The sequence below is a fragment of the Lepidochelys kempii genome, chromosome 3 (genome assembly GCF_965140285.1).
Source record: "Lepidochelys kempii isolate rLepKem1 chromosome 3, rLepKem1.hap1, whole genome shotgun sequence".
In the NCBI taxonomy this organism is placed as follows: domain Eukaryota; kingdom Metazoa; phylum Chordata; order Testudines; family Cheloniidae; genus Lepidochelys; species Lepidochelys kempii.
Genome location: NC_136382.1, coordinates 120,093,451 through 120,110,358, shown reverse-complemented (window position 1 = coordinate 120,110,358; position 16,908 = coordinate 120,093,451). Strand labels below are relative to the sequence as shown.

The window sequence follows — 16,908 nt, the reverse complement described above, 5'->3', positions numbered from 1 at the left end:
GTCCTACACATCTACGTAATATACTGGGTCTGTGACATGAACTCTAATGCAAGACACAGAAAAACGGGCATCATGTAAAAAATTGTCTGAGTTGCACCACAATTTCAAATGGTTATGCATAAATCCACTTAGACCCTGATCCTGCAACACTTGTGCACATACTTAATTTAAAACATGCGAGTAATCCCACTTCAATGGGATTTCTGACATGATTAAAGTTAAACCTGGATGTGTTTGCTGGATTGGGATCTCAGACAGTCAGTTAACTCAGACGGAAGATATAGATGTAAAAGGGGTATAGTGGGACAAAAAGACAGCATGTCAATGGCACCTTTAAAGGAGGGTCCCACTATGATAATTCAGCCATTAACTCCCACCCAACCCTACGTCACACCACCAGCCTAACCTTAACTTTGTCCCCCTAATACGTGACAAAATATACAAAAAGGTCAAAATAATACATTATTAAGACATTACTGGAAATGGATACCAAGAATAGGAAATGAGATTTTATAGTTTCTTAATAATGTTAGTTTGACTATATATTTTTGCAAAGTTTAGGGAGTTCCCATCTTTCATGAGAATCTCGTTAGCTCATTTCCTGGATACCGTAGTGTGGGGTGTCACATGCTATTTTTGTTATTGATCTTTGTAATTTCTCCACTAAATCACCCCAAATTACTAAAAATGCTGCTCCTCAGCAAGACCAACAAACAAATGTGGAGTTTCTTGACCACGACATTTTGGAGATAGTATGAGAGAAAAAAGAGAAGTATAACATTTCAAAAGTGAATTTTAGATACATTTTCAAAACCCTGCAACTTTAGAGCTTCACTTCTGATCTTTACTGAACTTCCTAGAAAACCTCTGCCCCACACTGAGATGTTTTATGTGAAATTTCAGGAAGATAAATTTATTTTTGGGGAATCCTGGCATGTTTGAAAATCTGTCTTATTCTAGCAACCTAGCACCAGCCATAATTACAGAGAGAATACCAACTGCTTTATCATACATAGGGTGAAATCCTGGCCCCATTGAAGTCAATGGGATTTCTGCCAATGACTTTAATGGGGCAAGGGTTTGCACACATATTATCAATACATTTTACAAAACCTATGTCTAGAAACAGTACCCATATTTTCCAGCATATTCTGTATATTTTATATATTACAGAAAGGCTCAAATGTTTGAATGTTTAAAATATTTTTTCAATGTTAGTAATATATTGGAATATATCATCTGCTATATATTCAAAGTACATGATTCTCTCACATGCAGGTTTTATGATAGTCTTGGATTATCTGTGTGACACTCTATGCCAGCCTTAGCAACCAGGAGGCTTGGGTCTTTCTCTTCCTGCCAGACTTCCTTGGTTTCAGTTGCCTGCCTGACAGGAGTGCTTTCTGCTCTTCCAGTCAGCAGCTTTCCTATTTGTCTCTGCAAGCTGGGTGTGCAATATTATCAGCCTATGAATCGCATTGTTTTGATCTGCCTGCTTACTGTGCCTGGGGCTTTCACCTGTCACGGACTCCACACCACAGAATTGCAACTTTAAATTATACCCTTCAACCTAACTAGTACATGGCCTTGTTATCGCACATCCACTGCTAAAATGGGCCCTGATTTTGGCCCACACTATGTTGCTCACCTGTACGAAAACTACATGCATTTTAAGAATTTGTTTTAATTTCATATTATAAAGTATATTTTTGGGGGGTTGATATTTACAAAATAAATGTCATGAATATAAATGATTCCACCTCTTTTACCTGCTGCTGTGGATACATTCCAGGTTGATGTCCTCCATACGGTGGTTGTCCTGAAGGAGGTCCTTGCCCTGGATACTGCTGCCCATATGGTTCATGCCTAGAATGATGCATTCAAATCAGCACTTAGTACTGTTGGAACTTCCAAGCCACTGGAAAAATGAAATTGCTCTGATGATTCTACACCTTAAAGATGGCCACCACCACGAAACATTCGTTTTACCATACCACCTAATTTCCATACCAAGACTCTTAGCACAGTGATAGTAATTTAATTTTTAGAATGGATGGTGACACCTTTTTGGGCATGTTGCCAAAGTTGTTTGACCCCTACAAAGATGTCAATGAGAGGAAAATTAAGGACTTAACAACCCCCCGACCTGCACAAAACCAATTAAATTCCTTGGATTCCAACAGTCAGGAGCTCTCAGGTATTGCACTAATTCAGCATTAAGACTATTGGTGGAAGTCAGCCGCAAGGATGTACCCGAAGGAATTACTACACAGAGTATAAAGCAATATAGTTGTAACAGAGTGAAGCAGGATATATATTCTAGTAAATAAAATATCTGACCTACAGCGCAAAGAGGGTGTGTTCAAATTCTAAAGAGTTTTAAAAAGTGGGTCTCATCAAGAAACCCACTTTATGGAACATTAAAGACTCTACTGAATATAAAAAAATATTTTAAAAATTGGTTTAAACTGAATTTGTCATTTTCACTGGACCATAGTGGCACAAAATGAGTTTAAGTACAAAACTATGAAAAATATTTCAAGATGCTACACTTATGCGCTGGAGGTTTTAATAAAAAAATGTAGGATGACTAAGGCCCTGTGTAAATTACAATTTCACAGACTGCAAGGAAATTGTGAAATTAGTCCAATACTGTGATTTTTCCAACAGTGGGGAGGCAGAAGCAGAGATGCTCAAGGGATATTGGAAAAATCACAGGACTGGGCTAATTCGGCTGCTTGAGGTAGACCATGTGTGTGGGTGTGACCACATGGTGCCAGCCATCTGGCTCAGGCTGACGTTGCTGCATCCTGTCCAGCCAACCAATGGAGAGATTGTCAGTGGTGCTGACAATGTGCTTTGATTAGGAGCCCTGGCCCGCCCCACAGCAGCCTCTGGCAGGCCTGGGTGAGACACCATAGGAACTGAGACCAAAATCCACTACTTGGAGCATGAGCAGAAGGTAAGGGGGCTTGCTCAGCAGGGAACCAAAGGTGTTGAAGGGGGCCCTGACCTGGCAGTGGGATTGGGTTGTGTGTGTGTGTGAAGAGGGCCCTGCCGTGTGAGGGGGTTTGATGGTGATGGATTCCAGTCTGAACCCAATCCCCTGCCAGGGCTGGGCTCTCTCACACACCTGCTTGTGCTCGAAGCAGTAGATCTTGGTCCCAGTCTCAGCTCCCACTCCTGGTGGTGACTACTGTGGGGTGGGCCAAGGCGGGGCTTCTAACTGCTGTGTATTGTCATTGCCACCTCATGTCCCCACTGGCTGGCCAATCAGGAAGCAGCCACAGTGGCTGGGGCTGGAACTGAGCGTGGAGTGAAACAGGCCTCAATGTCCAGCACCATGTGGTGGAATTACCACTTCTGCCTCCCTACTGTTGGAAATATTGCAGCAGTGCCTATCCTATGAAATCCCAACACTTACCCATGATGATGATGTAATTTTTTTAAAACCTGCAATTTACATATGGCTTCAATGATGACATATTGTTCTTTTTTGAGGAATAATATAGCAGTTAATGAAATACTGTGTCATCAAGTACAGAGTTAAGGTTGCACTTACAAACTTACCTGTGGCAATTCCTGATTTTTTGAGTGCTTAACTGGGCATACTTTTAATTAATTTTTTAAAAAAATGAAACAGAAAATCACTTGAAGGGAAATACATGGAAAGCAGTAAGGATGATAAATACCTGGTGCTGATGGTGGATAGCAAATTGGATTTGAGCTTGCAGTGTGATACGGTAACACAACAAATATCAATTTCAGTTTGGGTAGTGTACACAAAACCACCCTGTCACAGACCAAAATGTTAGCAGTCCCTTTGCATACAATACGAAAGAGACCACACTTAGAATTTTGAGCGCAGTTCTGGACACCAGAATACGTTTAAGGGCAATTCAGGAAAAAGGAGCAAAAAGATGAAAGAGCTGGAGAATTTGACTTCTTAGAAAGAATTAAAAGAACTAACAAGGCCTGATTATCAAGGTGCTGAACATCCACAACTCTCACTGACTTCTGTGGGTGTGGTAGGTGTTGAATATCTCCGAAAATCAAGCCAGACAGAGAGGTTATCTAATCAATGTCAAAAGAACTACTTAACTGATAGGAATTGTCTAGGGTTGTCTGAGGTAATATAACAGAGTAATGAGATGAAACTAGGCAAAGGAAAATGGAGGCTATATATCAGGAAATGCTCCTTAAGAGTTAGTGTTACTTAGACTATAGAATGGCCACCACCTGAGCCTCAGAGTTTGTATAACCCTCAGAGTTTGAATAATTTAAAACTAGAATGGACAATTTGATAATATAACATTGTGTACATCCTGTATTGGCACCAAATTGTGTGATTTCCTTTTCTAACATCTATAATTCTATGGAAACACACAAAAAATAGCTCTCCCAACCCCAAAAAACAAACCCAATGGAAAAATCTCTATAGCAACACACAAACAAATAACACACCAAGCTACTGAATATTCTGTTTACACACAATCAGTAGCTGCTAGGATTTAGGATTATCCAGATATTATAAACAGAGAAATCAATGTTCACCTCTGCTGGCCAGGGTAACGATTAGGAGAGTACATGCTTGGGTCACTGTTTGAAGGCACCATGTTGCTCTGACCAGGTGGTCCCATACTGCCTTCAGGACCCAGCCCATGATCCGACCTAAAAATGACAAAGGAAACCTCATTCTGTAAAAAGCACTTATTCTCCAAAATCGCCAAATCAATAAAACCTAATGGAAAGGATTCTTCTGGCCTAAAACCTTCTGCTGGGACCTTTAATCTGGCTGACAACACAGCAACGTGGCTTTTGTTGAACAAAATGATGACAGTTGTGTTATTCTTCCCCTACTGCTTCAGCCTAGGATTGTGAAAACTGGCCTACTATTAACTTAGGAGGCCAATACTGTACATCTGGCTGCCAGCAGGAAATGTTAGCAATGAAGCAAAACTGTACAACTAATTGATGGTAACGATGGGAAAAAAATTTCTACAGTTCTAGCTTGCAAAACATACTGCAAAACTCAGTATACCGAAACACTCTCAAACCTTTCTGCCTGCTCCCAATGATCAGACATCAGTGATTCTATGGATTTTAAAAAAAACAACACTTTCCCAGGATAAGGAAAAGGGAAAAAAATGGTTTCACTTCACTGAAATTTGGACCTTTGGGGATCTAAATTCAGTACAGAGGATCACTATGGTCAAACACTTGAAGAGCAGTGTCCCTACAGCACAGAGATAGTACAGACCCTGAAAGCTCCAGATGAAGTTCTAGTCTCCGGCAGACCAAAGAAAACATTTTGAAGATGTATATTCTGTTTTTTATATAAAAAAATCAACATCTTCCATTTCGGTATGAACAGAGCAAGAGGACTAACACAAGTGCTACTTTAGCAAGCCACAGCACAACACAACAGCCTGCCAAAAGCAGCTGTCAAGCAGACCCACTTGCTAATCAGCTGTAGATCGAGTGACTCCTGAAGTGTGACAACTCTCTCCTTATTAATTTCTGCAAAAAGCTAGACTCTCTCATTACCCATGGCTTAACTCCCAGTGATTTAGTAAGCAGCTGCAGGAAGTGAAGGACAATGGGGCAAAGGGGAAGAGGACAGGATCATTTCCACTAACTTCGCTGAAGATTGACTCACCTCCTGTCATAGCCACTTCCATAAGAGAACTGCTGCCGCTGGCTCATGCTCATGGTGGACATTGCTCCAGATGGAGTCTGGTTATAGATATCCTGTATTCCACTATTGGGCATTTGTCCGGGGGCCATGAAGGGCTCACTGCTTCCAGGCACTGCAATAATAAGTAAAAACGGAAGAACTGCAAATTAAACATTTTATTTTTGGTGTTCAAAGATGAGCTTCCAAGGTCTGTTAAATGACATCATTTGAAAAAACGCCTGAAGCCCGAACTCTGCCACGCAGAATTACTAGGTGTCTGACAAGCTCTAGGAGAGTGATGAAAGCAAATAAATCAGCACTATCGATAAGATGGAACAGCAAGGTAGTCAGAATATCAAATAACTTCCAATGAAAAAAATCAGATTTGGAACCTCATGTTAAACCCATCAGGTAGAAAGCTTTCTTCTTCCTCAGCGTGCTAAAGGCTCAAGCTGGACTCTGTTCATAGTTGCTCTTCTTAGCCCAACAATGTTGACTCAAACTCAAATCTCTAAATATCAGAAAGCCTTATGTTCTAGCCTCATGGCTTTAATTAGCACCCTGTAGCCACAGGGCTGTTTTCTTTCCCTTTCCCAAAACGGGGCTGATGTCTGTGCATAGGATCCTGTATCCTGGAGGTATCCCCCTGACCAAGGCAGGTACAATTCTAAAGGGTCCAAGAAGAGACTTGGTCAGCACCAGCCGTGACATCATTTAGTAACAAAGGATTCAAGGAAGTAGCCCCATCTCTCTAGTTTGAGATATTTAACATAAAAAAACAGAGGTGAGGGTGAAGGTAAGAAGGCAAAGGCTCGTCTTGGAAAGGAAGAACAGGACTTCTCCAAGAACAAAGCTTTCCACTTCCTGTCACTTGCTGCCTTAGAACAGGCCAGATTCATAACTAAAGCAATGGAAAGAATAGTAGGTGAGAGAACTAGGCACCCTTATAATAAAGAAGCAAAGAAGCAGTTCTATTAATTCCAGGAGCTAGAGATTGAGTTATATGCATGATAAGAGGGTATTTGAAAATGCTACAGGAAGCCCTGGAATTGTTCCCGAAATTTTGTATGCAATCACCACCTTGCCAAACTCTTTTATAAATGCAGAAACACCATCAGCAGAATGAGCTGAGTGAGGGAACAGATTTGAATCACATGTGATCATCTTTCCGAGAAGCTTGAGATGATATGACAAAACTAATTTTTACTTGTGACCTAATCTAAATGTGAAATAAATGGGTATGCGCAGTAAACCTCTAACCTGATCTCAAGATGGCCGTGGAAATCAAAATAAGTTTAAGTTGGAAAGGATGTACTTCCCCTGAAGTTCTGCTGTACCAGGGGCCAGGGCAAAAGGCAAGGGATTTAAAGGAAACATAAGGCCTCTACCCAGCTGCTGTTCCAAATGGTCTCATCAGTATCACTTTCTCTCTCTTTTTTTAAAGTACTGACACCAGTACATCACCACTTCTCCTCCTCTCCCTGCTCTTTGTCCTTTTCCTCTCTGTTACCTCGTCCTTCAGCTGCCACTTCATACTCTTAAACCTCCATCATCTGCTCTTCTCTTTTCTGCTCTTACGAACTCTGAACTGCTTCCTACCCTCTCCCTTTCCTATACACAAACATGTAGGAGAACAGCTCAAATTATTCTTTCCTAAGATACTTTAAAATTCACAGAAAGACCCTGAGTGAAGTGCACCCAGGGACTGAGTTAGCTTTAGTGTTATTCTCATTTTTAACTTTCTAAAACACTAATCTTTGAATTACGTGGCATCTTTCACCACAAGATCTCAAAATGCCTAACAAACCTTAATTAATTATACCTTGCAACACTTCTGTGTGCTACACAGTTAAGTATACCTATTTTACAGATGCATAACCTGAGGCAAAGAGGTTAGGAGATTTGCTTAAGACTGCACAGTGAATTTGCAGTTGAACCATGATAACACCTACGAGTTCTGACTCCCAGTTTCCTACTCTAACAATCAGAAATGCTATCCCAAGTTGTAATATAGTTTACTATATTCAAAGATGCTACTAGAACATTAAAAAACCCTAGCCCCAACTAATTTAACTTGCTGATCCTTAATAGTATAGTCCAGTCACAAACTGTACAGTGTAGTATTCCTGAACAACCATTTTGGGATCCCGTTGAAGCCTGAAGCCTACACTTATATAATTTAACTTTGAGAGGCGGAAAAATGACTAGAGAAGACTGAGGTGTGGTTACACTTCCTTTATTGCCATGGAGATACGATGTTGCTGATGGCAAGGATAGGAGGATATGCAAAGAGACAGGGAGAGCATGCAAAAAGAGCCACACCAAGCACACATTGACAAATCAAAATACATTGCTTGGATGAAACTAGGGAAGAACACACTGAGACTGCCACTTAGTAGGTACCTTTTCTTATCCCACCAAAAGGGTCCTTATTCGGTTCATAGGGCATCCTTCCCATCATATCTGGCATGTTCATCCCCTGCTGGTATGGTGCATTTGGCGTCATGGAGTTTCGCTTCGGGAATGCGGAATCACTTACATCAGAAAAGGGATCGTGCACACTAACAGCACTGTTTCTAAATGGACAGACAAAATGAAGGCATTAATGTCATAGGAACACATGCGGGAAATTGTGATACCAGACCAGACTATGGTCCTTCTAGTGCAGTATCCAGTCTTTGCTAGTAGCCAGCGCCAGATGCTTCAGAGAAAGGCATAAGAAATGCCATAATAGACAATTATGGAATAACCTGCCCACACGAAAAGTTTCTTCCTACCCCTGCTTTTTCCTTAAGCATGAGGGATTTTTTTATCCAACCTAATGTAAATGTGCATATTGCCATTAGTCACATGAAAGTCCTCACCTTTTTGGAATCCAGATCAACTGTTTGCTTCAATACTCTGAGGCAATAAGTTTCACATGTTAATTATGTATTGTGTCAAAAAGGTATTTCCTTTATCAGTTTTAAATAGAATTATCTTTCAAGTTCACTCAATGTCCCCTTGTTCTCATATTATGAGGAAGAACAAACAGCAGCACTTGATTTACCGTCTCAATACCATTCAATATTATGGAGTGGCTGTAACCTTTGTGGCTTCAGCTAGCTTTATTATAAGCCCTTATAAACATGGCTTGAAAAACTGAGTTGCTCTGAGAACTGCCACATTTATTCTGAAGGCAAAGGAAAATATTTTTACAAATAGGAAAAAAATTAATCAAACTGTTTGAATGAGAGGTAATTAAAAAAGTTTTGCTACTACCCCTTCTATCTCTCCACCTAGTCAGATCTCTTTGAAGACTTGTGCACCAATTACAACTGAAGACAAGAGACTATAATTAAGCAAAGTTGTGAATGATTTTGTTGTGGATAGTCTGGATCTCAATCCTGCTCCCACTGATGCTGCTGAGAGTTTTTTGTCATAGACTTTAGTGGTAGAAGGATAAGGCACTGTGTGTGCACAAGGACATTGCCCTTGGCTGGCTGACTGCTGCTTAATAAAACCACAAGGATCCTTCTCTATAGACCAGAACGGTCCTCCTGCCGTTACTAGTTAGTTGATAACTAACAGAACTCTCCCTTTAGCTCAGGAGCAGGAGACTGTATGTTTAGAGGTGAAGGACCAGGGTTTTAGTCCTTGCTCTGCGCACGTACATAGTTTATGATGGAAAGGACCATTATAAAGATGATCATGAGCCCACTTTCAACTCCGAAAAATCTCCATGTTCTCAAATTTTAAGGTTATCATTGACAACTGAAGCATTGACGATCAACTCAGGAATTCTGTTTTTTTCTAAATGTACATTATTAGGGGAATAGAAGGCAGAGCACTGATAACCATAGTTGCTGCAACCTGTTGCAGAGCAAGATGTTATGATGCAAAATGACCATGCAAAGATGCCCTTGAAAAGAACAAACAAACAAAAACCCTAAATGCTGCTTTTCTTTATACAAGCAACACCCTGATGGCACACTGTTCTACTCTATGTAGCAAGGGTAAGAAAGGTGAAATGAAGCACTGAGTTTTCAATACCTGCCGCCCTGCATGGGCGTCATCTGTCCATGAGGTGTTGATGCTGGTGTTGGAGGCTTCAGGTCGCCTGGCACTTCTGTCATGGAATTACTACCAGTAGACTGAGGAGTCTGTGGACCTTGTAGGGAACCAGAATTAGCTGGCAGATTTAAAATAAAGACATATTAGATATATCAAGCAATGTACTAGGGAAGCAGCAATCATCAAGGAGAAGAGAGTTATTTTAAAATGAGTCTGCTACTCTGCTTACACACTATGCATTTCAGTATGTCAGCCTTCCTGAGCATCCCCTGAGATTGGTATATTCAGTGTTGTACTATCCCCCATCTTATCTAGAACTATGAATTTAGTCCACTGCCTAAAGCAACATTAATGGAAATCATCTAGGCAAAGGACCTTTAATTTAAATAATAGGTCAGAGATGCAAAGTTAATTGTCTGTAGTTTACATCAGTGTAACTGGTACCCTGTTCATAAAATGACATAACTTCATCAAATAATCAGTACCACAATACAAATACTTATACAGCAACTTTCACCCTGAAAGATTACTTTACTAACTCAAACTGATATATAAATACTACAACAGGATAATTTCATCTACCACTGAAATGCATCTTAGAGGTGAAACGTGGCAGCCAGTTAACAGTGCACAGCAATCTTATACAACCTATAAGATAGGATGAGAGGAATACTCTATGGAAAGAATACTGTATTCTTTGTTAAATATAGAGGGAACTTTAGTTAAGAATAAAGCAGTTACCAAAAATAGAGTTTGAACAGGACACTGTGGTTAATACCTCATATCTTGTGAAATAGCAAAGGAAAGTTTAACAAGTGGTTAGGACCTTGGTTTTACACATCATTCAAACATGACCACTGAGAGTCGAATATACTTCAATATACTTCAGCTCTTGAAGAAATGACATAGGTAAAGCAATCTCCGAAGTACAGTATGAAAGGACATTGAAGTTCTTTGCTTCCATCCTGCACTTTCATAGCTGGTATTCTGCAGATGTCTTCCTCTGGCCCCACTGAACCATTTATTTCAAGGAAAAGGTATGTCCATGCTTAGTGTGTGTCTGTCTAGATTAGGTAACTCTGCAAGGCCACCCATTTCATCTGCAGCTACACTTATACTGAGTTCTCAATGAGGGATGGAGAGCATTTGCACCCCGGCACGCTTTCACCTTGTTAAGTGGCTACATTCTTACTATAATTACAAGGAGAGAGAGAGAATTCTGTGAAGAGTTCTATTCCAATGAGAATGAGCAGTTATATATGGCCCACTTAACTGAATATATTATACAAAGCTGGTGATGGAATACATTCACAGTGTACCTTTTAAGTAAACCTACAGATACCCTTTTAACTTTAATACCAGGTGAACATATTCACTGCATGAGATATTAGAATATTTTCCCAACTAATTTAGTTTTAGAAATCTGGTAGATGAAACTATACAAATCCATGTATGAGCTTTGGATCTGATTTGCCATGCCCCCCATTATCAAGACCCCTACTGACTTCAGTGGGAGTACTACCTGAGGAGGGCTTGCAGGATCAAATCCTTTAATGTAATTGCTGTAAACAAAGATTCACCAGAAGGAAAAACAGAGCTCTAGAATATTTAGAAAGAAAATCTTAACTTAGCCTTAACTTGGCATTTCCTGGTTTTTTCACCTAGATGGCTACAATCTGTCATGTAAACTCTTTCTAGCGCCTGGCTTGTCTACATGTGCTCAATGACTAAATGACAAAAATGTGTACACCACTGCTAGGAGGAAAAATCCAGAAGGAGGCAGCAAGGGTTAATCTGTTCTGATTTCTGGAAAGGGACAGTGGGTCAGAGTTGGCCCCAAATCCTAGGAATCACATCATCTTGATGGATGCAGCTCACACCTTGCTTCGGTTTGCTTCATTCACATCTGTACTGAATCTTGCCAATATCTGGAAATAATTCCTGCTCCTGAAACATCAGGACCTTTGCACAGCTTGTTTCATTAGTCCTAATGGTGCCATCCTTGGTCCTCAACTTTCCCAACTGTATTTGATTTATGCCCATATAGTAATGAAGTTCTAAGAGCTTTTAAAAATCACTGAGCCCATTAATAGATGAAGAAAACCAAAACACAAATACAACACAAACTCATGTGCAATGAACATTACATTTGACTTGGAACTTTGGGTACATCTACGCTGCAAAAAACCCCCACCAACCCTTGTGGCAGCAAGTCTCAGAGCCTGGGCTGCACTATGAGGCTAAAAAGAGCAATGTAGATGTTACTGCTCAGGCTGGAGTGCAGGCTCTGGCACCCGGTGAGGGGGGAAGGTCTCAGAGCCTAGGCTCCAGCCTGTGACTGAACCTTTACATTGCTATTTTTAGCCCTGTAGCATGAGCCCCTCGAGCCTGAGTCAGTTGACCTGGGCTTTGAGACTCACTGCTGCGGGTTTTGTTTTTTTTTGCAGTGTAGACATACCCTTTGGGTGCTACGGCAATACACATTCAAATAACAATACTAATGAAAGTCACCATGTGCATACACAACAAACCCTTTGACTACATGAAAGAAGTCGAGTGATTCAGCTGTTACACCGCCCCTCCTCCCCCCCATAAATCTCAAGGTATCCACTGACACCAGGCAAATTCTACATTACTTCCCTGAAAAGTGCAAAAACCTGAAACCATTTCTGAGTTAAGTTATACAGATTGTAGAGTCAATATACTAGAACCAGGTAAGCATCCTAGCATAGCCCCATGCTATTTACTATAAAATACAATATTGCCTCACCACTATATTTCAAGCTTCTCTCATGATGGGCCATTAAGTGCCAATTAAATTTTCCCCTAACTCACCTCAGGCAAGAAGAACTTAATTCAGATCTAAAAAATAAAGCTGACAGCAGTTAAAATATATTTGCAGTATTTATGGGTTGCATAAATACACCATATTTTTATGATAAAATAATACTCTGTTTTATAGTATTTCCTTATATAAACATGTCTGACTCAAAAAATCAGAACGCAAAATGAGATACCCAGCTGAGAACTTGAAAGCCAAATTTCTACCTGCTGACTGTTTTTAAAAAATGAATGGTAACAAACAGCTGAAAAATGTGTTGTGCAATAGAAATGCCAATACCAGCACAGTGAATGCAAGCTTCCCGAAACTACTTTGTCAGTGTGCCTCAACTTTGACCTGGCAGAAGCATTTCTAGAGATGTGAGAGCATTACAATGTCTGTGCCTGTAAGGTTGTGGAGTGCCTACAAGGACATAAGTGTGTGAGATGTGGATTCTGTCCACTAGGAAATGGACAGAGAACAACAAGTAGGCCACTGAAAAGTTAATCTATGGTTTTTAAAGAGTGTTAATGTACAAAACACATTCTTCATGGCAGAAAAATCTAAGCTCCTCACTCAAAACAATGGTTATTATAGATAGGGCAGACTGAATTGCCTATTATTAAGATTGCCCGACACTTCTCTTTATTATAAGACCCTGTTTGCCAAACTTTAACCATTTGGACTGAAATTTTCCAGACCAGGTATTTGCTTCAGGATGAATTTTTTATTTGGAAAGTTTCAGTCAAAATGGTTTAGTTGTTTCTGGGAATAAAGCTCAGGGAAAACACATGGTTTTACCCATTTAAAAAAATCTGGCAAGTATTCTTACAGAAGCTTTAGTGTACTCATGCTTTGGAGCATGGACTTTAAATCTGGTGTGAGGCGGTCTTTGTGTTAGTGGTGTGTCTTTTTCCACCTTTGTGAAAGTCCTTTGTGAAAGCCTTTGAAAAAATCAGTTTGCAAATGCTCACTAGTGACTTGCTAGACCACAGCTTAACTCCCCCAAGTTGCTGACTACACTGAGCATGCTCCAGTCTAGGGCTGGGCAGGACTTTCCCTGAAATTTCTGTTCCTGATTGCTCTGGGCTGTGCTGGATTTGGGTCTGTGCTTGGAACAAACAGCAGAAAGTCCATCTCTTCTGTGCTCTCAGTGCTCTGCCTGCTGGGCCCAGGCCAATGGGGAAGTTGTCTGAACTGAATGAAGAAAGGAAAAGACATAGACCAGGAAGGATGCAGGGGTAGTAGACTGGGACAAGGAGCCTGGGAGGGGGAGGACTGGGAACGAGCAGGTCAGGGGACTGAGTCTGTCTAAGGGATTATGGGGGGAGACCGGAGCTAACTGGGACTGGGAACCATTGGGGTGGAGAAAAGTTGTGTGTGTGGGGTAGACATATGATGAGGAGGGTGTGAGAGAATAGCTAGGACTGGCTGGGCAAAGAGAATGGGAAGAGGAGCTGGATGTCGGGGGACACTGAGACTGGATGAGAAGCCTGGGGAGGGAGACTGGGACTGGCAGCTAGCAGGAATAAGGAATGTGGAAGTGACTGGACATCAGAGGAAAGGAGATGAGAGACAGACTGGATGTGGAACTGGGAGAGGCGGAACTGGGACTGCTGGGCAAGGAGACTGGAACTAATGATGGGGTGAGTGAGACTGGCATGGGGAGTTTAAAGGGTGGACTGGCTGGGCAACACCGAGACTAGGATGAGAAGCCTGAGGTGAAAATACTGAGACTGTCCGAATAAGAAGAATGGAACTGGGACAAGGAGCCAACGGTAGGGAAGAGACAGGACAGGAACAGGGGCAGAGGGAATGCGGCAGAAAGAGTCAAGGCAGAAGAGTCTGTGCCCGCTACAGCACATTCCTCTCCAGAGACTGAAATGGAGCCGAGATTCCTGAGTCTCATCATTCCTCTGCTGTTGGCAAATATCTGTGAAACCAACTGGCAAAACAACTCATCACCCTCTAGTGCTGGTTCACATAGAGGATGACAACCTACTATTGCTATCAGTTATTCCATTAGCTCAAGAGGTCTGTTATATGGATCTAAAGGTTTCAACTGCTGATGAACCACATGGGTGTCAATAGGACATCACATGATGGAACTTGCGCTCAGAAATTACAAAATGCCAGAATTAAGGTTGTCTATGCTACTTAATTGGCCCCTGTGCGTATGCATTATGATACAGTCTTTAATTACATGATCACATACAATTTTTCCACAAGACCCCTGCCTCATTTAGTGCACAGCACTGATATACTCTGGGGATGAATCAGCACTGTGTAGTGAAGGAGACTGTTGTCTGTAGGACCCTTGCCTCATTTACGGTAGAAGTTGGAAGGTATGAGGCAGGGGATTACAGGAAGAGAAAGAACTTTCTCATGCTTAAGGCAATTGAATGCTGTTCTGGGAACTGGATACTATCCTTGTCTGTATTACACAGTTCCCATGTGATACTAGGCAAGTCACTTAAACCAAACTTTTCATAGGTGGTCACTCACGGTGTTTTTCATTTACTTGATATGAGACACTGTGGTCTGATTTGCAGAAGTGCTGAGGACTCATGATTGCAACTGCAGTCAATGGGAGCTGTGCTTTGAATATATTAAGTACTATATAATGCTAAATACTCTGAAAAATCAAGGTCCTAGGTGTCTCAAATTAGGCTCCTCAGATTAGTGGATACTTTTGACCATGATCTCAATTCCTCCCTGTAAAATGGGATAACAACCCCTCAGAACACAGGGGTTTTGTGAAGACAAATTAATTAACGCTTGTGAAATACTCAGATATTATACTGATGAATAACATAGAAAAGCCTATGAGGAAATTAATAATTTTGTATTCAGAGCAGTAAACAAGGCCTTAGGCTACACAATGAACAAAATACTGAACTGGAGGAGAAAACAAAATATTGTAGAGCTGCTCACTAAGTGATCAATGTCCTTTCTGCGCACTGAATGAGGAATTGGTCCTTTGGAAAAAAAAATATGATCATGTAATTAAAAGACTGTCCCATAATGCATACGCACAAGGGGTCTGAGCTAAGGCTGCACAGGCAAGCTTAACTCTGGCATTTCCTAACTTTTGGCTGCTTGACTTTGCCATCACAATAATGTTTTCTGAACATAGCTTTTGTGTATGTTATATAAATACCGTGTACACACACAGGTTATTTATTATTTATACTGAGTACTGTCCAACATGTAGTAATACTTTTCCAGTTAGAAATCATGAAACTAAACCCTTTTGTCTGTGTGTCAAAGCTGCTACCTGCTCCTCCTTCAAATCTCTCCTTACATCCCACTTTTGTTTAGATTTTCAATGCTACGTTGTGTTCTGACACTGTTTATATCCATCCTTGAAGCTTATCTTTTTGTTTCTACTGTAACTGTTTAAGTTGACTGTAAACTTCTTAAAATAGGGACCCTGTCTTGTTACTTTGTCAAGTTCTACATAAGCACTCAGTACTATAAAACAACAACAACAGAGAATTAAAAAGAAGGAAACAGACAATTATTTGAAGTGTTTAAGCTGTGCATACAAGACCATACAGCAATGGCCAGAAAAATACTCCTCTGTGTCTAGTCAACTCGTGTAATATGTGATTTTTCAACATACAAAAAAACCTGAGCAGCACCTGCCTTATAGGTGCCACCGCAGACTTTAAAAAATTGAAAGAAAATTGTCTGAAAGCAACGTCTTAAAAGGCTCCTATATGGACCAATTTGATGCTAGCTGCTTCCTTAAAAGGCCTGCAATGCTTGGGAGTGTGATTTCAGGAAAGACCCTTTATTTACAATAGTTCAAATGTGCAGTTAATAAAAACAGAAAAAAAAATTCTTCCTCTTGCCAGAATTATTTTTCCTTCGGGGGAAAAAAAAGAAAAGAATGCAACCTCTTGAAACTCCATTACTAGGAGGCCTGACATGCTCTCTAGGATATCCCTACCTTTTGCCAGAAGCTACAAATGTATACGCTAAAGTAAACAATGGAAAGGTTACTGAAGGTTAAGTACATTCACATACTTCAGACTGAACAGCCAGACGCCATGCTGGGAAGATAATTTACACAGCACGAACCCAGTGCCCTAATTCTGACTAGGGTGGGGGTGGGGAGGGGAGAGTTAGTCAGATATGCCACAGGTCTACAGTGAACAGAGGTCAGTGAGAGGGCACCTTTATTTATAACCCAGACCCTTTTCTCATTTATCTTCCACTGGGGATTCCCCGGTTGGCTACATGACAGGTTTTGTGACATCACCTGTCAGCTAATAATAGAAATTCAGTCAGCCACCTGCCAGTAAAGATGGATGGGTTTTTGGTTACAAACTTACTAATTGAATGACTGGCT

At 40.8% G+C, this 16,908-nt stretch overlaps 1 protein-coding gene across 15 annotated transcripts in view; it reads right to left on the bottom strand.

Moving 5' to 3' along the window:
- Positions 1 to 16,908, bottom strand: part of ARID1B (AT-rich interaction domain 1B) — a 405,620-nt gene that overhangs the window by 10,171 nt on the left and 378,541 nt on the right. For 9 of the 15 annotated variants that reach the window (XM_073337738.2, XM_073337743.2, XM_073337748.2 and 6 more), the window contains 5 exons: positions 9,710 to 9,848; positions 8,081 to 8,253; positions 5,660 to 5,810; positions 4,555 to 4,671; positions 1,770 to 1,866 (listed from right to left, as the gene is read on the bottom strand). In XM_073337738.2, coding sequence (XP_073193839.1) covers positions 1,770 to 1,866; positions 4,555 to 4,671; positions 5,660 to 5,810; positions 8,081 to 8,253; positions 9,710 to 9,848 — 677 coding nt within the window. The remainder of the gene's footprint in view (positions 1 to 1,769; positions 1,867 to 4,554; positions 4,672 to 5,659; positions 5,811 to 8,080; positions 8,254 to 9,709; positions 9,849 to 16,908) is intronic. The other 6 variants (XM_073337740.2, XM_073337746.2, XM_078852206.1 and 3 more) reach the window with 1 other exon arrangement.